The 22,635-nt window shown below is 36.2% G+C and overlaps 1 protein-coding gene across 1 annotated transcript in view; it reads left to right on the plus strand.

Annotated features, from left to right (window-relative positions):
* Window positions 1-20,457, plus strand: part of LOC106080072 (uncharacterized) — a 92,306-nt gene extending 71,849 nt beyond the window's left edge. Inside the window, exons 23-30 of the mRNA XM_056043157.1 lie at window positions 887-979; window positions 3,858-3,950; window positions 5,916-6,041; window positions 8,240-8,401; window positions 9,748-9,939; window positions 13,231-13,419; window positions 14,373-14,573; window positions 20,123-20,457. Coding sequence (XP_055899132.1) covers window positions 887-979; window positions 3,858-3,950; window positions 5,916-6,041; window positions 8,240-8,401; window positions 9,748-9,939; window positions 13,231-13,419; window positions 14,373-14,573; window positions 20,123-20,457 — 1,391 coding nt within the window. The remainder of the gene's footprint in view (window positions 1-886; window positions 980-3,857; window positions 3,951-5,915; window positions 6,042-8,239; window positions 8,402-9,747; window positions 9,940-13,230; window positions 13,420-14,372; window positions 14,574-20,122) is intronic.
* The last annotated feature ends 2,178 nt before the right edge of the window (window positions 20,458-22,635 follow it).

Raw genomic sequence — 22,635 nt, forward strand, 5'->3', positions numbered from 1 at the left:
ATAGATTGACTGATAAGCACCACAACTCACTCACAAGTATTTAAACAAAATTAAAATAGAAAATATATATTTACAATATGATAAAGGTGATTATGGGATTAAAAAAAAATCAGTGTTGTTTTGGTGCAGGGCGGAATAAGGTCAGATGACATTCAGCTATATAGCAGATCTCCACAAAGTTTATATTAACTTACTTTGTTTGGTATAGATTTTGTACACGGTATTTCTCCAACTTCCCGTTCTAGAATCAAGTCTAAACTTTGCATAATATTCATTGTCGATGACTATAGATTCAGTACAAAAAATAGTTCGTTAATTAGTGGTAATAAAATATTTGTATAAAAAATATAGATACATCTTGCAGTATTGAGAGATATTGAAGCAGTTGTGCAGTCCTTTCCGTTAGATAAGCTTTATTTTTGTGTTTTATTTATTAGTTGATGTATAGTTGGCTTTTTTTTTCTCTACAGTTGTTTTTGGAGCTAGTGTGATGTTTTGACCTCTCGATTGAGATTTTAGTTTTAAGGGACAGGCTAAGGGGCATATTTGACTAGTCCCAATTTTTTTTAGTTTTCCGGAATATGTTTTGAATCATTCTGCAGTTTCTAGTTCCTAGGTTAGCTTATAATAGGCATTGTTTTCATAGAAGTTTGGATGACAGCTTTCACATTTTTTAGGTTTATCCTATAATTTTCTTTTTTTTTTCATGATAGAGAAACATTTTCGTCTGCTTGCTTATCCTCCATCTTTAGCCAGTTTTTTTTCTTCTAATTCGATTTTTTACACCTCATTTAAATTTGGCTAAATTAGATTTTATTATTGCCCTTTAGAAAAAGAATAAAATAACTTGTATTCTTTTATTTAAAGAGAAAATATCATTTTGTAGCATGTCCAGAAAATTGTCTAAGTGATTGCAATATCATCACTGGTGAGTGCACTGCATGCCGAAGGAAATATTTTGACTCGTATTGTAAAAGAAGTAAGTGATGATTGAGTAGACATAAAGGTGATATTGATACAAACATAACATTTTATATAAACATAAAGTTTGATATTGATATAATACATAACATGTTATAAATAAATATATATAACCTGTTGGTGACAAAGATGGGGGTAGAGGTGTGTGTAGAGACCAGGCAGCCGACACATATCGCCCCAGGTCAGCGCTAGACGAGCGGTCAACTGTGACGAGTTGCGACAGCCACGACGGTTTGGGAAGGATCTGAGTGGTGAATATAGCTCAGGGAGTCGTGTGATTAACCAGAATGGTCGAGCGATGTTCCTTCCTGTTCTAGAAGGCCATTAGGTAACCTATATAAAGAGTAGCGGTGTCACAATCAGTTTAGTTCAGGCGGCTCAGTGACGAGACGAAGATGATACGGTGGTACGGTTGTTAACGGAGACGTATTGATACAGTCAGTGTCACATGCTGCCAATTGTACAGTATTGGCTGTGATTTATTGAACATTAAACCATTACGTTATTTTGGTGCCCTAAGTTGTCAAGTTCTTTAAGTTGGTGGTGTCGTGTTGAGCAGTTAGCAGAGAGCCTGGATAGTGAGAAACATTACAATATATATTTAAATATGATATTGATATAAACAGTGTGGTTTTCTAGTTGGTAGAGGCAAATCAGACATGATTTTTGTCGTGCGTCAAATGAAAGGAAAAAAAAAGTAGATGCAGAACCTGGACTTGTACTCTGCATTCATCGATCTCAACAAAGCAATTGACACAATGAGTCGCTATGGCTTGTGATTGATTCTATCTCGGCTCGGATGCCCTCCAAGATTCATAGCCATTCTAAACAACTACATACGGGTCAAAAGAGCCAAATCAGAAGAAAAGGTGACCTATCATTTCACTTCTCTATAGAGAATGGAGCGAAGCAGGGCAGGGTGTGTGTTTGCTCTGACACTCTTTGCTATTTTCTTTGGAGCAGTTCTAAATTAAATGAGGCAACGCCTGCATTAGGGCATGTACATCAGCTTCCGACCGATGGCAGCATATTTAACTTCCGGTACCTGTTCACCTGTACAAAAATTAAAGTGATGAATGTTACTGAGCTGCTCTATGCGTAGATTGCGCCCTTCTTGCACACACCGAACAGGAGCTTCAAGTTGCCGTCCATGAATTGGCTGAGGCTGCTGCCTCGTTTGGTAAGTCCATAAACCTAAATAAAAAAGAGGTCTTGCTTCAGAAGTCCGCAATGGAAACTAATTCAACTCCACACATTTTTGTGAATGGCTACTCCGTAATTTTGTTGACCACTTTATATACCTGGGCAGCACAGTGTCAAACGTTGCTTCATTGTCCAGAAACATAGAAAATTGTCTCCCAAAAGCCAACAGCGCTTTTAGTCACCTTATTCTGGGAGTATGGTGGAATAGGTCACCTAGCAACAAACATCTATGTTTATAAAGCAGTGGTTCTCACCACAACTAAGTTAGGCTAAGAGAACTGGTTTTGTATCGAAAGCGGTTAAGGTTCATCTAACGCTTCCATTAAAGATGCTTTCGCACCATAATGGGCATACGCTGACAAGACTACATTGTAAATAACTATGTTCTGTTGGAGGCTAGTGAGGACAGTATAGAAGCACTTATTAACATTCGACAGCTGCGCTGGGTCTGACACTTATCCCGCATGGGAGACGACCACATGCCAAAGGCGATCTTCTTTTGTGAGCTTAAAGTAGGACGACCCAAACTTTCGAAAGATCAACTCAGGTGCCATTTGGCCCTCACTGGCATAGGGGAAAGTAGCTGGAAGCAGATGGCCTCTGAAAAAGACAGTTGAAGTGTTCTCACGAAGTCTGGGAGACATACATTTGAGACTCAAAGAGAAGCCATTATTGAAGACAGGCGCAGAAGAGGGAATGAACACTTTAAAAGACCACCCGTGGACATCGGCTTTGTCTGCACAAGATGACGAAGAATATGTAGGTTGCAACAAGGTTTGCGTAATCATGTGAAACACTGCTCTCATCCTTAATCTTTGGAATCGAAGACATTGCCATTAATGATATAAAACAGAAGATTTTACATTCTGGAAAAACAAAAAGTTTGAAATTGATATTAACATGCAATATTATATAAACAGAAAGTTTAATATTGATATAAAACATAACATTTTATATAAACATAAAATGTGATATAGATCTAAACATAAAGTTTGATATTGGTATTGTTATAACCCTCCCTAGCATACCGCTATTCGAGTCAAAGCAGAAAAAGGCGCTCTATCTCATGCATCGTCTATGACTAGCCTTCAAAGGAATGTTGGTATTGTAGAAGACTAAGGAGCTTAGATCATCTCAAAGAGCTTATGCAAGAGATGCGCTGAAGGGAGAACCTTTTATTATGTATTTATGATGTCCTATTTGAGTTGCCTTCCTGGGAGTTATTACAATAGAAATAAACAGATTTATATAAACATAAAGTTTGATATTGATATAAAATAAAACTTGACATAAAGTTTGGAAAATGAAGTTTAAAAATAAGATCTAATATATACATAAATTTGTATATGCACATAAATTCTATTATAGAAAAAAAATGTTCCTAGTTTCAGACCTTGCAATCTATGAGGCCGATGATGTAAAAGTTCACGGTTAACGAGGGTATGATGTGTCCAGCACAACGAGCCACCGCCTTTACTTTCCCCCCAAACTTAATGTCATAACGCTAAGTTTGATATACAGCAAACAGTCATTTTGGTATAGATATAAAATTTGATATAAACGTGAAAAACGATAAACAATTTTTCTAAAAAATCTGATTTGATACGTATGTAAAATTGTATGGATTAAATCAACAATCCAAAGGGATAATGTATTGTATTATTTGTTCAAAGGATGTAGTCCAGGCTGTAAGAATGACACGTGTGATCAACTGGTCGGAACCTGTCAGTGTGAAGAAGGTTACTATGGTCCAATGTGTTTACAAAGTATGTGGAGCTAGTCAAGACGAAATTGTTGAATATATTTGTAAATACAGTTCATTTCACTTTAGTTAGGGAACCATTTTTAAAACTATTAGCATTGACCTCTATCACATAGCCTTTGTAGAACAAAACCCCGATGTCATGAATATAACTAATGCAAAAATATATCTTATGTACAAAGCCTTTGTTGCATGATTAACTTTTGCCTTATTAACATATGTGTACAACAGTTACCGTTGTTTTCGCTTTTCTCTTTTTGGCATCCATGGTATGGAGGACTTTGGGGAACGTGTTTACACGAGAACATTTGTTATAAAAGGCCAGAACACTGACTTGCAACGCCACAACCTGTGGGCAGTTTAGACCAATAGCTCGTTGCTAAGTCGTACACACCTGTGACGTGGCAACGAGCTATTGGTCTAAACTAGTTTGGAGACAAGATACACCTTTGTTTCTCTTTCGTCTCGCTCCTCAAAGTCTCCATTCTTCCACTGTCTGTTCTAACGCTGTAGAGATGTACACATTTCTTTCCCTCGTACAAGTTACCAAACAAAATAATTAATTTCCAGTAGTTAATACTTTAATTGGGTATTTTAAAAATTGTATCTTGTATTTTTTTCATGGGTAATACGAAACTATTATATGGATTTATGTTACCTTGGACAGAATATTAGACGAGCCAGAAACACCCGCCTCAGGCCGGGGGTGTATTTTGGCCATCACTGCTTTATGGCATCTCCTGCATTTTGTTCGGGTATATACTTGAACGTTTGTGTTTTTTTTTTTTAAATTTTAGTTGAGCTGTAATCATCCAATCGCTGACTAGAGATTAGTGCCGAGGATGACATTTTGGACATGACGTTGCTTTCACTACCAGCGTGCTACTTTACCTCAAAGTGGCGTCCGGGTGGAAACGATCGTAGGAGGAAACGATTAGACTAAAGGGTTGCAAAACAAGACTCCGATGGGGGTGCCTAAGGGGGTGTGAGAGCATCATCATTGCACTGTGTGGAGTTGCAAAAAAAAAAACTCTCACAATCCAGGCGCCGTTCCTCAAGAGGCCCTTAATTAAATGGCGTGTCCTGCACGGTTAGAAAAGAAAAATGGCAGGGGTCCAGTGTACGGGGCCTCTGGTCGCGAGTGTGACCCCTCGCCAGGCAGAATAGTGTACACTGTTCTTATTCAGGATGGTGACAGAGAGCTCTTGTTCACTTTTGCTGGCCTAGAGTTCCAAAAGCAGAAGGCTCAACTCTGCTTGACAATTTCAAGAAGAATCATCCCCTAAAATATTATGGTCTTGAGTCATTGATTTTTCGTCCGTTTAAAGTCCACCGCAGAATCTTGAAGATTCCAAGGTCTGATCGGCAGTTGTCAAATTCTTTCAAAAGTTAAGCCACTTTACCGCACAGGTGTGCCAGTTTAGGTAGCTTTTGCATTGAAAAGCTTGCAAAGTGTGGACTATAATAAATTAATTAATTTTTTTCAAGCATTGGAAACTAAACCAGGCTCGTGGGGCGGTCCAATCAGTACGAGCCTTTTTAGACATTTGAACAAAGGAAATAGGTTTCTTCCATAGGCTATGATTGAAAGACTTGTTACTTCACCAATAATCAATTAGGTGAACATTAATAACATCTATTAGGACAGGACCATATTGAACTATCTCTTCATAATAATCAGTTTATTGAATAAAAAATATATAAATATCAACACTATGACGAGACAATAATAACATTAAACTATCTCGTAGTACTATGCGAGCCATGTCGTTCGACGGTCTAACAGTACAATCATGTTGGAACCATTCCAAACAGTTGCACTTCTCATTGTTATGGCCAGAGGGTTGGGGTAGATGATAGCTTATAACTTCTGATATTCGTGTGAAAAGATTCAATCGTAACCTTGGACCTGCCAATAGAGACCACATAGGGAACGCTTCTAAATTTTTTTTTTATTTCATTAAAACAGGTGGACTCCCATATAAATATGGATGGACATGCCATTGTGCTAATGGTAATTGTTCCGAAGTTGATGGAAATTGTCAGAACACAAGTCGATGTTTGAAAGGCTGGTTCTCTTTTTCTTGTCAATATAGTACGTATTTAAAAAAAGTAAAAAATTCCCCCCCTTTATAAGACCTTGTGATCTGTAGGGCATTGATGCTATCCCTTTTAGTTGGTAGCGCAGCGCCGTGCGAAAGCGTTTAGTTTGTATCCGATGTTTAGGAAATTCCTTCATAATTTATGATTATTGATGTCGGCAAACAAGGATTTAAACACATGACTCTCTAGACCACAGTTTACCACGCTTACCACAAGACCAAATAGCTATGTGTTAAATTAATGCAGTGACAAAAATGTAGCTGATATTACAAAGACGGGTTGCTAAAGTTTTTAAAAAATGTCTTCAGCATTTTAAGTCTCGAGAGAAGATCGTTGTCGTTTGTGACCTACACTCCAGACCTTGGTTCAAAAATGCCTAAGCCGGATATTGGGAATTATGTAGCCAGAAAAGATAACTCTCTTTGTAGGAGAGTAGTAAGCAAAAACCCCATAGCTCAAGATACCAAAAGAGCGAAAGTGGAGTTGAATAGGACAGATTCCGCTAAAACTAACTACCAATGTTTCAAGTCAGGCTCTTGATTGGAATCTGCCTGGAATGTGGGCGGGCTCAAGCAAAGATCAGTGAGGCTGGGATACTGATATGACATGGAAGCAGATTAAGAAAGCCGCTCAGAATCCAGTTTGGTGGAGAGGTGTGGTTGGGGCTCAGTGCTCCAATGGGAGTTGACATGGTTGAGTGAGTAGGTGTTCTACTTCTGGTGTGTACACCATTCGCTCTCCTTTAAGCTTGCTTTCCAAGCCGATCTATCCAGTGTTTCTTTCTCTCTTGGTGTCTATTCTGAAGAGCTTCCTGTCACGCTTGCATACATCAGTATACTTTAAAAGTGGTCGACCTGCATCTCTCCTGCCTTCTATTTGATCAGCATACAATATATCTTGTAGCAAAGGACCATGTGGCATTCTGTGAATATGCTTAAGCCAGCCAACGGTGTCTACTGTTGACAACTTATTAACCGTCAAAGGTGTAAGGCCCATATTAGGGCCTGCGGGCCACCTCCGGCTCGCGATGTGGTTTAATCCGGCCCACCGCAACATCGGCACAAAGTGTAGAAAATCCCCTCTCCACAAAGAAAACAAAAACGAAAATATCTTTTCCTACGTTAGGATTATGGATTGCTATCGAAAATTATACAAAATATTTATTTTATAAAAAAAAAGAGTGGCTCTTTTTAACCTTTTTGTTGATGTGGCTCGCGACACGAGTGTCAGAAATTAAAATGGCCCGCCGGCTGAATAAGCTTGAGCATCACTGGCGTAGGGTAGTCATTTTTGTTTCCTGTCCATTGTAGGTGGATCATGTTTTACTGCCGTATAGAAGAGTCGTCACACATAGGTCCGGTAGACTAAGTCTTTAGTATTGATAGCAAGATATTGTCACACATAGGTCCGGTAGACTAAGTCTTTAGTATTGATAGCAAGATATTGTCACACATAGGTCCGGTAGACTAAGTCTTTAGTATTGATAGCAAGATATTGTCACACACTCTTTTCTGTCTTGACATGGGGCCCATTTTGTTAGTTATAATGTTGTTGATGTCTTTATCCAGTAGTACATCGTTGAAGATGTGGCTTCTAGGTTTATTAAAAGAAGAAAATTGTATTAGGAACTAAAAGATTGATTTGTTTAGGGTACGATTCTAGTCCATAAGCCAACGTCGAAGATGACTGTCTTTGTATCACAAACCATATTTACTTAGATTGTTTTATATTTGAGTTTAAAGTTATTTAGAAATATAACAAACACATGACGAAGTCTTTCAAACATAAAACTGGCTTCACCAGGGATTACGGGTATGCAGTCCGCACCGGTATTTGTAACCGGGCTGCGCTACCCAGCCTCAACATGACTCTCGGGGGAAAAGGGACTTCTCCAGGGGTGCTTCAAAGCAGTGTGAGAGCACCTTCATTTCACGCAGTTCCTCTAAAAAGGCTAGTCCGACACGGTCAGCTTGGTAAAAAGAAGGAAAATGATGGGGATTCCTTGTGTATTCGACATTCGGCCTCGTCTCTTATCTTAGCATCCCAAGCCACGTGTTGCTGGATATTTATAAATAATTGAGTAATATGGCAGTTATTGGGAGGTTTTTTTTCTTATATAAGTATTTTAAGTAATTGAATATTTCGTGTTTATATATTTGTTTTTCGCAATAAGTATACTATGAATTTCAGTTGATAAAGCACCTGAAGCAGACTTGGGAGACATGGACAATGTCCAGCTTCTTACTGACAACGATGACTCCACGTGCGTCAATGTGACTAACAATACAATCCAAGCGACCTGGTCGGAAGTGTTTACAAGTAGCTGGTTTCTTTTAGTTTTTGACAAAAAAGGTAGAGAACTCTTTCATCGGTAAATATTTCATTCGAATAAAAATATACGCTGACAATGTCTAGAAATTTTATTACATTTTTTGAAAAAATTATTTTCTACTTTATATTAAAACTAGCTGGATATTACCCGCGACCTGCGGCTTTAGTTTGTGTATTTCTAATCTAGTTGATTGGATTTAGATCTATGTCATGTCAAACTTAGCTTTCAAGTTTATCTCTTTCGCAAATACAATAATATAGGAAACTAGAATTATTACTATTTTTTTTTTTTATAAAAAAATAATTGACCAGTAAAATATTTTAATACACTGTTCCCCATGTTTCGGATGTTTCTACGATTTGCATATCTCAGTCCAAACCTTCTTCAGGACGACGTGAAATGGCAGCGGGCAGGTTATGACCCCGGGACCATCGAGACAATCGAAAGACAACCCAGCACGCTTACAGTACGACCAGTATTTGCGATCCAACCCATGAAGTTCACAGCAATTGTGAACACCAACTCTACCATCCTTTTTATCAAATTGAGCAAAAACAAATAATTCAATTTTTAACTTCCAACTTCCTCATTCCAAGGTCCACATTCCATTTTTTTTTACCAGCCATGAACAAAGTGAAAGCTAATTGTAAGAAGTTAAAGAAATGAGCTTAAGATCGGCAGGTCGAATGCATGTTATATTTATTCAAAATGTATTTATAATAAGGCTTGTCTTCGTGTCCGAAGATTAGTGAGGCAAGCATAACCATTGTCCGCAGGTGGTCGATTTAGATTTTCTTTTCGCCGTCTACGTCTGTCCTCGGCAGCGGATTTTCTTTTGGTCTCAAATTTGTATCCCGCGGCCTTAGTGAGTGGCCTCCAGCTGTCTAGTTCCGATGCCTCATGTAACCAGGTGCTACAAACGCACTACAAACAGCGATGTCCTTGCGAACGCCGGTATGGACAGTATAGAGGGACTTATTATGGTCTGACAGCTACGCTGGGCAGCGCACGTATCCCGTATGGGAGACGAACGTATGCCAAAGGCAGTCTTTTTTTGGTGAGCTAAAAAGTGGTCGACGTAACAGAGGCGCCCCACGGAAACGCTTCTAAGACCAGCTTAGGTGCCCACTTGCCTTAGCTGACAAAATGTATTTATAACGCCACACGAAATACTTTGTCACTGTCTATTGAGAAGGGGCAAGGTACGTTATTGGCACCCCCCTCCATTTTCCATGAACATCACATAGAAATATAGGCTGCGTGTGGAGCCCCCTTGAAGGGTTGCCTTCGGCATCGTGCCCCTTGCCATCCCCCCCACAACGCCCCTGACGTATTCATGTCTCTATTGTGTGTGTGTGTGTTCAAGCTGATGTCCGAGAGTTTCAAATTACTTATTTGGGGGATACAACGTTCGATGTATGTGAGGAGCCAAACGTCGTGTACCCAACTGAGCTCAATACCACCGTCGAATTAGAATGTAGGGAACTGTATCGCATACACTCGCTAATAGTAACATGGAAAGGAGATGGACTCTGCTGTTCTTTCCAAGTCAGTGGATGTAAGTCTATTTATCTATCTATCTATCTATCTATCTATCTATCTATCTATCTATCTATCTATCTATCTATCTATCTATCTATCTATATCTATCTATCTTTCTTATTTATCTATCATATCTATCTTTCTTATCTATTTATCTATCTATCTATCTATCTATCTATCTATCTATCTATCTATCTATCTTATCTATCTACCATATCTATCTATCTATCTGTCATCTCAACATATTATTATATATATGACCCCTGTCTCAGAAGACAATGGATGCGCCAAGATGAGTCACTGGCTTTGGTTTAGTCTTGAGACGGGCTGGATCTGGAGTGACTGATCAAGCCAATTCTGGAGCGGCACAGTTTGCCACAGTTCGTGCATGTATATGCATCTGTCTTAGGGCTAGATGAAAGGGCAGCTTTCTTTTTCTTTCTCTTGACTGACGAAACTTCGTTTCTTTTTCACTCGGCCAAGTTCGTACCAGCACGTACATTCTGTCTCCAGGCTGTCCGGTCTTGGGCTATCTCCTCCCTCATACATTGGTCGATGCCCGTAGTTCTCATGTCTCGCTTACAAACATCTCTGTAGGTTAGTCTTGGGCGGCCCTTGGATCTGACTCTTGATCTAACCTAATATAATCTAATCTAGGTTTGCATTGGATAGTAGCTTAGGTTCCAGTCTTTTTTTTTTTCAATCTCCAGCCGTAGTTGGCTCCGGTCGAATCCCATTGCAGGATAGTTGGCCGGATAGTAAAAAGTACTCAAATATTATTATGAATAAAGTGGACGTTGTTTTATTAATGTCTTTTATGAATATATTATATATTTAAAACAGTTCTAAGAAAATACAAGAGAGATTATGTTACAAAAATTTTAACAATGAAAGATTATTTTTTTGTGTGTATTTTCAGTAACACTAAGTGACTTAGTCAATATATTTGTAAAATGTACAATAAAGGTACAATAAAGGTTCATAACAAATATAAATATTAGTTGCATGTGTTTTGTTTTGTTCTGGTCCACTAGTTCCTAAATTAAAAGAAAACATTTCTGTTCGTCTATAAAGGCAAAGAATGCACTTTGTATGTAAATAGTAAGCACATTTTTTTAAAATTGGCCTTTTAATGCAGCAACTTTCGTGCAGTAGCGTGACGGCCACGGCAAGTCAGGGTACTGAACAAGTTCCCTCAAAAAAACTTAAATAATCATATTTTAATTATGTTTTGTTTAGTGCCTACATCAGGATAAAAGCCACTTCCTTTTGTGCGTTTTGTCTGTTGATCCCTCCCTTATAGATTAAAAACTCCACTAAAAGTTATGTGAAAATCTGATTTAACCTTTGATTTTCCTTTCAAAATATCGCAATAGTTCTAAATATCTATATTAGATTGTTCCGCATGTTTTAGTGAAAAACAAATCAATGCCAACAAATGTTTGTATGCTCTTCTAACCTATATTACATTAAATTTCCATGCTTAAACGTTGCAAAAAATCATGATAGATAATATGTTGTTCCGTTTTTTTAATGAATAACATATAAATACAAAATGAAAATCTCTATACTGACTTATATCTCAATACCTATAAAGTTGTTCCGAATATTGTTTTATAAAAAAAATAAATTACATCAAATGATTGTTTGAAATCGCATTAATTGACTTATATTACACTTATATTCTTGGGCAATAAATAGCTATAGGTATAATTATCGATATCAAATTGTTACTATTTTCAAATTAAACCAAATTTATGTCAAATGACTAATTAAAAAAAAAATACCGACAATAGGTTGTTCAGGATTTTAAAATAAGAAAGTAATTTTCTACAAACGATTATTGAAAATCACTTTATAGACTTATTTTACATTTAATTTTCTTTTTGAAAAATCACAAAAGACAATTTTTTTCGGTAAAGAATGTTCCAGATTTTGATTTGAAAAAGAAATCGCCCTACATTACTTTAATTTTTTACTAATGGTCGCTAAAATTGTTCACAATAAATTCTAATAAAGAGTCAAACTCACTTAAAAGGTTTGTCGTTAGAGACTTTTTTTTTTAGATCCGCGGCTTGCGTCCAGACTCATGAAGGTTCCATGAAGTTCTGACTTGAATAGTGGTTTTGTGAAAAGAGTGTCATTTTAATAACTAATGAATTTTTACCATTATCTTTACATATCCCTTAATCTGTTGAAATGTTGGGGCACCATGCAAGATTTGTCGACAGTCTTCCTCTATGCCCCACTAAGGCAAAAGACAGAGAGGCAACTCGTGAATGTTAGGGTTAAAAAAGGAGAAAGTATCCTAGTTAAACAAATCTATAGATCTACTAGACTTTAGAATAGTCCAATATATAGGCCTTTATATCTAGAATTAGAAGACGATGCGCACAATTTTCCTTAGCATTAATTATTTAAATTTATGAATCAATAATGCCTTACATTCGTAAATTTCGGAACGCGTGAATAGTTGTAAAATTGGTTTATTTTTATGAAAAAACTGCTTGCATAGTTTATTTTAAAAATTAAATTTTTCACTTTCAGAAAAGAAAAAAGTGGCCGTTGCATCAGAACTTTGAAAGGTCTAAAATATCATGATGTCGGATTTTCAATATATTTTCTACTTTACGAAATCTTATCTTCTTATCTTATATAATACAGACGTTACTTCAAAAAAGAAGATGATTACGTCCTACGCGTCATGCATTTAGTCATGCATATTAACCAATGACTTAAATTCTGACAAGTCACTGGTTTTCCTGGCTAGCTCAGGCAACCCATTCCATGCTCTATACAATCTATACAAGACGGACGGACAGAAGGACTACACTTAACGCTAATAAACAATGTTTTTGTTTTTTAAATTGAATAATTCCAATGATATGCCTATAGATCTAGGACTACTAATCTAGACTTAGAAGATGATGCGCACAATTTTTTTGAATATTAATGGAATTATTAAAGCATTACATTCAGAAATTCCTGAACGCGATAGTACTTTCAATAATGCGATAGTCCTTTCAAAACTGTAGTTTGATCTACACCTATATTTAGTCTCTAGCCAAATTCACGTTTATTTTTTACTTTAACAAATTATAACTGTCAAACTAGCGTTTTCGTCATGTGACCAACGAGCTAGTCATTCTTTTCTCAGCGCTATACATCAACTGTTACATTTGTAGGAAAAACGTTTGAGCCATTGTTTGAGTTGAACGTCCGCCCCCCACCCAGTTTCCATGAAATTTCGACTTAAATAGAGGTGTATTTGTATTTTTCTATTTTATTTTGTTCTCTTCACGCTTAGCAAGAAATTTAGCTCATAATAACGTGTGGAAGAAAGTTTTGCGAAACATCAACACAAACGTCAAAGGTGAAAAAGTTGAAGAAGCGACAGACGGCAACTACGAAACCTGTCTCTCTGTCACTTCTTCCAAAGTGTTGGAGTTGAATTTTAGCAGCAGCGTCTACGTTCATATGATTACATTATATACAGGTAGGTGAACGCTAATATACTTTGATAGATGAATATCTTTTACACTGGTTTGATGAATATTATAATTATACACTGGTTAGATGAACATTATAATTATACACTGGTTACATGATTATTATAATTATACCAAAAACGCAGACCCGACAACGAGTTTAAAAATAGAAACATCATCATATTCTCTATATCTTAATGACTAAGCAGTATAGCGCTAGGCTTGGCTTCCAAATCGGGGTCCCTGGTTCGAATCCCGGTGAAGACTGGAATTTTTAACTTTGGGCGCATTTTTAGTCTACCCAGCTCTAAATAGAAACAGTATAGATCGCAAACTCCGAGCGGAGAACTTTAATATTGTGTATTATTTTTATAAGTATCCATAATTATCAAAGTAAAAACAATAATTTTTGTTACAAAGCTTCTATCAACTCTCTCTGTCTCTGTCTTTATGGTAAACATTTGTACACGTTATTTCTCCCACACCCACTTTTGGATTAAGCTGAAATTGTGCACTATTATTTCCATTACTTGACAGTACCAGAATCAATAAAAAAAAAAGCAATTAGTTAAATAACTATTGGTATTAATTATATTGTTTGGTATCTTGAACAAGGAAAAGATATCGTACTTGACAGATGTGGTGGTATAAATTGAATTATTTCGCTTGAAGTTTCCACCCTGAGTGAACATTTTTGTATGCCTTTTAAAAATGATCATGTAAACATTTACTGGTTTATACAAAGTATAGGATCATCGCGCATTGAGAAAGCTAAAAGCTAATCGAAACCAATGCTTAAAAATATTACTAATTGCCCAGATTTATTGTGTCTAGGTCCGTCATGCATATATGTACATGCCTGACCCAAACTTATTGATACATTAACACTTAATATAAGTTTTTATTTTTAAGTATTTTTATTTTTCATGTTGTTTTTTTTATTCCTGACTTCGTGGATTAGATTTTAAGCAACCTTACGCTTACAAGAGTTTTGTGGTAAAAATATGGGAAGCAGAAAATTCTTCGCCCATTTTGGTGATGTCATCATTAGAAGATGGCTTCATTCAAAGAGTTGTCCTAGATGCATCCTTAGCCTTCACATCCCTTCAGATCTCAGTGGAAGAAGGTTTTCAAGTTTTGTGTGAAGTAGAGATCAATGGAGGTAGGCGTGCTTTCGGACCCCCCCCCCCCCCCCAAAAAAAAAAAGAATTAATAAAAAAAAAATTACAAACAGTGTATGTGTTTTCACATACAAACAAATCACAGTTTTGGGGAAGAACTCCACATTTACAGCCATATACCCAATACTCCAAGATGAATTTCCCTTTTTTCAACATCAGCGTGCAACACTTCAACTTTATCTAAGTGTCGTGCAACACTTCAACTTTATCTAAGTGTCGTGCAACACTTCAACTTTATCTAAGTGTCGTGCAACACTTCAACTTTATCTAAGTGTCGGAGATGGGAGAAATAATGGGATCCAAATGTAATACCAACTTGAAGCTGTCAGATACAGTTGAGCCACAGGCTCTTGATAATCTAGGCTTGTAAAAGCGAACAATAGCTATCTCTCTCTCACCGGCCTGGAAGAGGTCTTACAAGTGTCTAGAGCAGTGGTTCCCAAACTTTTTTGTCCCTTAGACCCCTTGCCATGTTTTTTGGTTTTCGGTAGACCCCCAGCTTGACTTGTAAATATATTTTTTCATTTTTTTAAACTAATTTATTATTTAAGTGAGTTGAACAGTAAAAAAAGTAATTTAAAGCTACTAATATTAAGTATTAAGTAGGCCTAATAATTTTTTTTATTGATGAAATTCAAATTTAAACCAATTAAAATAACAATTAATATGTATTGCTGGAATCATCAAACACACTGGAAAATTATTTTTTTTCCAGGTTTATCATCCGTTCCTATGATATTAAGTTTCATATATTCTATGAAGTCGTCATTCAAACATTAAATATTAATTAATTAATTTGCCTTAAATATCATTGTAAAAGTTTTCGCAAAAGAGTTTCTCGTGTATTTCTTGATCTTTCACGTGTCCTCGGAGCTGTTTTCACTGACAGGAGAAGGGACAAAGGCGAGTTACTTGTGCCTAAACCAGTAAGCTTTGAGCAGGAAGAGCTCATTAGCCTTGGCTTGCAGCCCACCTAGCAGAAGAAAACCTGAATTCAAATCTCTGCTGCCTTGCAACTATACCCAAACATGGGAAAGCCTTCGTTTGTCAACCATTCTACAAAATCATGCATAGTCATTACTATGTTAACATACCGAAAAAATAAAAAACCTCTTAGCTATCATAAAATTGTGAAGGTCACAATGTGAAGAAGAAAAAAAAAATGAGGAATGAGTCTTATTCTCAATGTTGTTGTTGTAGTTGCTTGTTTTTAACCACACCATTTTTTTTTAAATATCCAAATTTTTCTAAACCATTGTTCAAAATATTTTTTTTTGAATTCTCAACATTTAAATAGATACACAATAGTGTTTAACTTCAACCCTGAGGGGAAAAAAAGGACCATTAGGCAGTTTGCAGCAGTTGTACACCCTGTCAGAGCATGTGACGCCGCTGATCCCTAATTGTATATATGTCGTTTGCAAAGAGTTACATAAAACGATTTACATTTTATAACCTATGCCACCTTTGTGCCCTTGTATTGAGATTCTTTTAATAATATCAGAAGAAGGTTTGTGTAAAACAATTTTTACAACTACAACGGCTGGTTAATACATCAATATTTTACATGTAGTGTTTTCCGTAGTTTGTTATCAGTAAAGAGATATTGTAAGACTCTCCCGAACCATCATCTTCTCTATATGATGTGGAAGAGAAATGTTGTGGGTCTATTCTGAACTTTATCTTTGAGTGTTTGAAAATTTTCAAATCTTAATTCTTTTGTCAGGGTGGCATAGTCTCAAATGATCCTCCAGCGTAATTGGTTTTATACCGTCATAAAAAACGCACTTGGAAAACGCTAGTTGGACAAGGAAGTAATGAATCTCAATTTTAAATCTCAATTTTAAATAATCAACGCTGTACAATCTACATTTCTTTATGTTAAACATTAGTTACATGTAGACAAAATTTAGCTATTTAAATAAGTATTGAAATTAAATACAACAATTTTTGGTTTTATTAGAAGGATACATATTTAAAGGATTAATTAAGGTATATTAGTGTATGAAATAATTACATAAATAGGATGTAAAAATTAAAGTCAAGACCTGCTTAAATGAAATCTGTTATCGTAGACGCCCATGGACATCCCATAGACCCCCAATTTATTTCTTCACTTTCGTAGACCCCTTGGAAGTATTCGTAGACCCCTGGGGGTCTATATAGACCACTTTGGGAATCACTGGTCTAGAGTAACGCTGTTATTTTTAGTAACAAGTAACAAGTCCACTCGTTGACTAGAGACGCGGCCGTAGTCCTGGCACACAGGCTACCACTGCCATTTTCCTTTTCTATACAAGGTTTAACCTCGCAGGACTTGCCATTTGTTAAGACGGCCCCTTGAGGAACGACGCCTGGATTGTTCACAAGGTGATGGGAGCTCTTTTACAACCCCTCATACTGCAATGGACATTCTCTCCCATCCCTTTTGCATTCCATCGAGACATTTACTTACAAAGTGCATTCTTAGCCTTTATAGACAAACATAGTTGTTTTCTTTTAGTGTTAAGTAGCTAGTGTACCAGAACAAAATAGCTGCATTAGTTGGGTTCCAGTATTTTCAACAAAATACTAATACAAGTCTGTCAGGCATTCATTGTTTCCACTTCCTTTTCCATATAAATAAAAACAAAACCAATCCTAATAGCATTAATGGTACAGATCTAGAGTCTTTTCCATAGAAAGAAAAAAAAAAAGAGAAAGAGAGCAAGTAATAGTACTTTATAACACTGTTAAAAAACAACAACAAACAAACAAAAAAAAAAAAACACCAACATCAACTAATCCTAACAGTATTGAAAAGATAAATCTAGATCAATTGTCATTTCGCTACATTCAAAGGTGCTCAAATAAACGATTACAATGAATAGAGCCAATTTGATGTTTATTTTTTAGAAAGTGAAATATCAAGAGAAATTTAGAAATGGGAGCTGGGGTGTGTACAAACGACTTTTGATGTTTTCTTTGTTTGCGGGGGGGGGGGGGGGGTGGAGGGAGGGAGAAGTGGGTCTAAAATTATCGGGGGCCCAATATATGAGAACGAGTGATTGTCGGGGCGCAATATGAATCAGGTCTTTCAAAATCAAGTCAAAAGTCTATGTGGGAGAAATTACGATGCGCAGGTTAAAGAAACATGGGCCCATTTCCAGAGAGTAAAAAGACAGAAGGAGAAGGATAGAAAGAGCGGGGCTCGTGAAATTACATTGTAACAGTTACAGTATTCACTAAAAGGCATGTTAAGTTGATCGTTAAAATGAGATCCGTTTATTAAAATTAAGAAAAAGGTGTTCAATAAAAAGCCTTTGAACAAGTAAACGGGCGTAGCTAATGTGTACTGCTAATATGTATGTATGTATATCATGGGCGTAGCCAGGGGGTGGGAGTTTGGGGATTCAAACCCCCCCGAAATGAAATCCCACCCCCCATGGCGGGGGGAGACGGCCTTTGGTGACTGATTTTTTGCTTTGATTTTGTTTATTTTAGGTGAGATTGGGTTTTGACTCAGTTTTAAGTTTAAACTTTCCTCCAGTGGAGTTTGAAGCTAAAAAATAAATCTTCAATTTAAAAAAAAAGCAAATTACACACTCAACAATCTATGAGGTTTTGAGGGGTTTTGAGTTTAAACCCCCCGCCAGCGGGTTGGCAGATAAATAATACATCTTCAATGTTTAAAAAAAAGCAAGATATGCACTCAAAATGCTATGAGCGTTGCCAAAAAGAGTTTTGAGTTTAAATCCCCTTTCAGAAGGGTTTGATGCTAAAAAATACCTCTTCAATATAAAAAAAGCAAATTACACACTCAAATTATTTGAGCGTAGCCAAGCCTATTGGGGTTTTTGAGTTTAAACTCCTCTCCTTCAGATGTTTTTGAGTTTAAAATCCCCCCCTACAGAGCGTTTTGAGGTGGGAAAACGTCTATCTTCAATATTACTCTAAAGCAAACTACAGTTACCAAATTCTATGATCGTAGCTAAATGGGGTTTTGAATTAAAACACAACAACAACAAAGTCCTGAGATTTTTTAGTTTAAAACCCACAACAGATGATTTTGACGATAAACTTCCCTTTTCGATATAAAATCTATTGCAAATTACAGTCTCCTAATTCCAAGAGCGTATTCAAGAGAAGTTACACATTTCTACCAGTGGCGGGGCTCCATTAATAAAGTGCAGTGAATAGTCATCTGCCGAAATTGAAAAACACTAAATGTGGCTCAACAAAGATGGCTAAGACAGATTTTAGGAGTCAGTTATAGAGATCGGGTCTAAATTAAGGAAATCCCATGCCGAACTGGGAGTCGACCCCTTAATAAGGTTATGACAGAGCGTCGCATGAGGTTTGGGGAACATGTTCTCCGACAAAATGAATTACGCATAATAAGAGTTGCGATGACATCCTAGTACACACATTCATGGAGGTTCTCGGAGCAGGCTTGGAAGAGGCTTCAGACATTACCAGATTTTTATGGAAACAGCTTGACGGCAAATGCGCCGAACGACGCGGGAAGGTCTAAGTCAGAATAGCACATTAGGTTTTTGAAATCAGACTTTTTAATAGCAGGAAAATGCATTTTGTTGGCTTTCAATACCAGAAATACCAGAAATAGTGCTTCGCCCCGCGCTGGGGGAGCCCCTAGCGCTCCCCCAGACTACCTTGCTAGCAATGGCTGTGAGTCAACAATTTTTCCACTAACTACAATATACGGGCACAATAAACGTGTTCCGAAAGAATGAAGGGTCAGAATGTAATAAAGATTATGTACACACACACACACATAAATACAAAAAATTTTTTCGCGGGGGTGCGGGGGGGTGTGGGGGGAGAAACCCCCCCCGAAAAAAGATCTTGGCTACGCCTATGATGTATATAATATATATATATATATATATATATATATATATATATATATATATATTGCCACAAATTAATTCTGGCTGATGCTGGCCTCTCCATATGATGATGTCTCTTATTTATTCAACTCTTTACGAGCATTTCTACTGCCACGTATTCTGTAGACTAAATTCTATTTGGGGTGATAATATTATAAACAATTACAACGTTCAAACCAGAGCTTTCAGCTTGGATGTAGTGCATACACTAGCCAATTTGAAGAGAAAATGTTTTTAGAATAGCGTTCGTCCACCCATGAATTTGAAAGCTAATCATCACTTCAGTGGCGTATCTAGGAATTGGCCATAAATTAAGGGCCCGGAGGGGCCTCTGCATTTTGCGTATTGTTTAATATTTAAAGTAAAAAAAACCCCACTCATTCGGGGGTACCCTCAATTGGGGGCCCTGGGGATTTTTAAATTCTTCCCCATCCCTCTCCCACCCTAGCCTCGCCTTTGCATCACTTTAAACACTACAAAGCGCACGCTGGAGAAAATGTTATATTTCGGCACGTGGACTACTGGACTGCTCCTTAATCTTGGGACTCAAAGTAAAGCCTTTAGAAGGTGATTTGTAAGAGAGAATATCACACTTACTTTTGTCTTCAACATCGTGCTCAATGTTTTTGTTTATCTTTCAGAATGTGACCAACCTAAAGTTGGGTTTGAATGCGAGTATTTCTGCAGTTTAACTTGCCATCACGAGAGTTGTAATTATATAGGCATGTGCTACGAATGTGTTGGTGACAGATTCGGAAAGTATTGCGAAGATCGAAACGACTTCAATATTACCAGACCAATCTCTACTACAGAGAATCAAACTTTTCGATCAGCTGAGAGCATATCAAAGGGCTATTCTGTTCCGACATTCTACTTCGTTCCAATAGTTGCGATTATCACTGCAATAGTTATATTGGCCTTTTATTTGATGTCAACCAGAAAATCTCTGTCTCTATTCCTACACTTTGAAAACTAGTAATAAAATAATGATTCACTAGCATTCTTTTTTTTCAGTGTTTTACGTTACTAATAAGCAAAGTCTGGACATTGAGAATATAATGTTCTAAACCTAATACTTAACAAGAAGCGGCCCCCGTCAGAGTCGGATCCCCCTTTTCGCAAGGAATATTCAAGACGTGATTTTATTTTGATTGTCAAAAGTAATAATGTTTCAAAGATTCATTAGGCGTTGTAATTTTTTTTTTCTGTAAAATGTTTTACATGTTTCGGATGTTCCTTCAAAGTTAAAGATAATTTACTTCCTTATTCAAACCTCCCTCTGGACGATGGGAAATGTCAGCGACCAGAGTATAAACCCGGGAGCGTCGAGATAATCTCTCCAGCGCGCTACCCGCACTACCAGGCATTGCTGTAATTTAATAACAAATTAATAGCCTATTATTGATAAAGAGATATATTACACATTACGGCATGACAACTACCGAATATGTACACTATGTCAGACGAGAGATGTTAGATAATCGTTTGGTATTGATTTTTAAATGAAAAAAAAAAGAAGAAAAGAACAGGTATTGAGCTTGTACATCGATGGCATTAAAATGGAACTAGAATGAGGATGTATAACTTCTGAAAACTTCTGATTTAGCACTCTTAAGATCTATATCTACTAGATCTAGATCTAAAATATACATTTGGAATAATGTAGATGTAATTTAATTAAGATTTATGTAAAAAAAAATACATAATCCATCAATAGACTGAATGCAATATCAAATTTAAAAATAGTTGATTAGTTTTACTATTTTATAACATTGCAATATTGATCTTGATCCAGTCATTTGGAAATAAAAATCTACACTTTAAGTCTAGAAATTAAAATTATAGATATTGATCTAGTCTATATCATTCTAAACTAGATCTAGAAATTCTAATCTATAATGATTTTAATAAGAATATAAATCTAAATGTAGTTAAAATAGGAAGGCTGCCTGGTCGTGCGGTTTGCGCGCTCGACTGTCGTTCGGATTTATCGACGGTCGAGGATTCAAACCCTGCCCGCTCCCATCCCTTCGCCCTGCGGGAGGTTTGGACTAGGAAGTAAACTATCTTCAACTCTGAAGGAACATCCGAAACATGTAAAACATTTTACAAAAAAATATAGATCTAGTGTAAAAAATCTAGATTAGATCTAAATCTAGCTAGTATATTATTTTAATACGAGAATATGGCAAGATTTAAAAAACATTAATGCACCGAGTTCTTTAAACATTTTATTTGAAGAATTCATTCCATATGACGTCAAAGGAAAAAAAAATCTTCACACGGCCTAGTGAGAATAAAAAATGTTTTTATCAAATGAGCAAGTTGTCGAGGATTCATATACATTGGTGCACCGAGTTCTACTAGCATTTCATGAAAGAATTAACTCCATATGACGTCACAGGAAAAAAATCCACTACGCCACACGGCCTTATGTGTGACTAAAAAACGTCTTTATCAATACAAGTTGTCAAGGATTCATAGACATTGGTGCACCGATTTATTTTAGCATTTCATTTAAAGAATTAACCCCACATAACGTCAAATTGAAAAAATTCAATTATGTCACAATGGGCTAGTAAGACTAAATATATATATATATATATATATATATATATATATATATATATATATATATTATATATATAATATATATATATATATATATTATATATATAATATATATATATATATATATTATATATATAATATATATATATATATATATATATATATATATATATATATATAAAATGTTAAAAGCCGCATTTTTTATGTGCGTTTTTTTTCTGTCAGTCTGTCTGTCCGTCATGTTAATATCGAAACAAAAGACTAAAAGTTATTAAAAATTTGATTAACATTTAATTTCCCTTCCAAAACATCGCAATAGTTTTAAGTTTCTATAATAGATTGTTCCGGATGTTTATATATATATATAAAGTTAGAGATAGAAAGAATTTCAGATAAATCTAAAACCGTAAATTAAATTTTTGAGATGGTCTCGTACAAAAATTAGATGTATCATAGCCTCGTGGAGAGATTTTTAAACCATACTTTGGTGTTAGGAAATTGTTTTCCTTAAAAATTGGAACATAATTGTGACAAGGTGGTTTAAAAGTTTGCCGTTTTAATGTCTAGTTCTTTTTTTTTATAG

The sequence above is a fragment of the Biomphalaria glabrata genome, chromosome 10, assembly GCF_947242115.1.
Source record: "Biomphalaria glabrata chromosome 10, xgBioGlab47.1, whole genome shotgun sequence".
NCBI classification, from domain to species: Eukaryota; Metazoa; Mollusca; class Gastropoda; family Planorbidae; genus Biomphalaria; species Biomphalaria glabrata.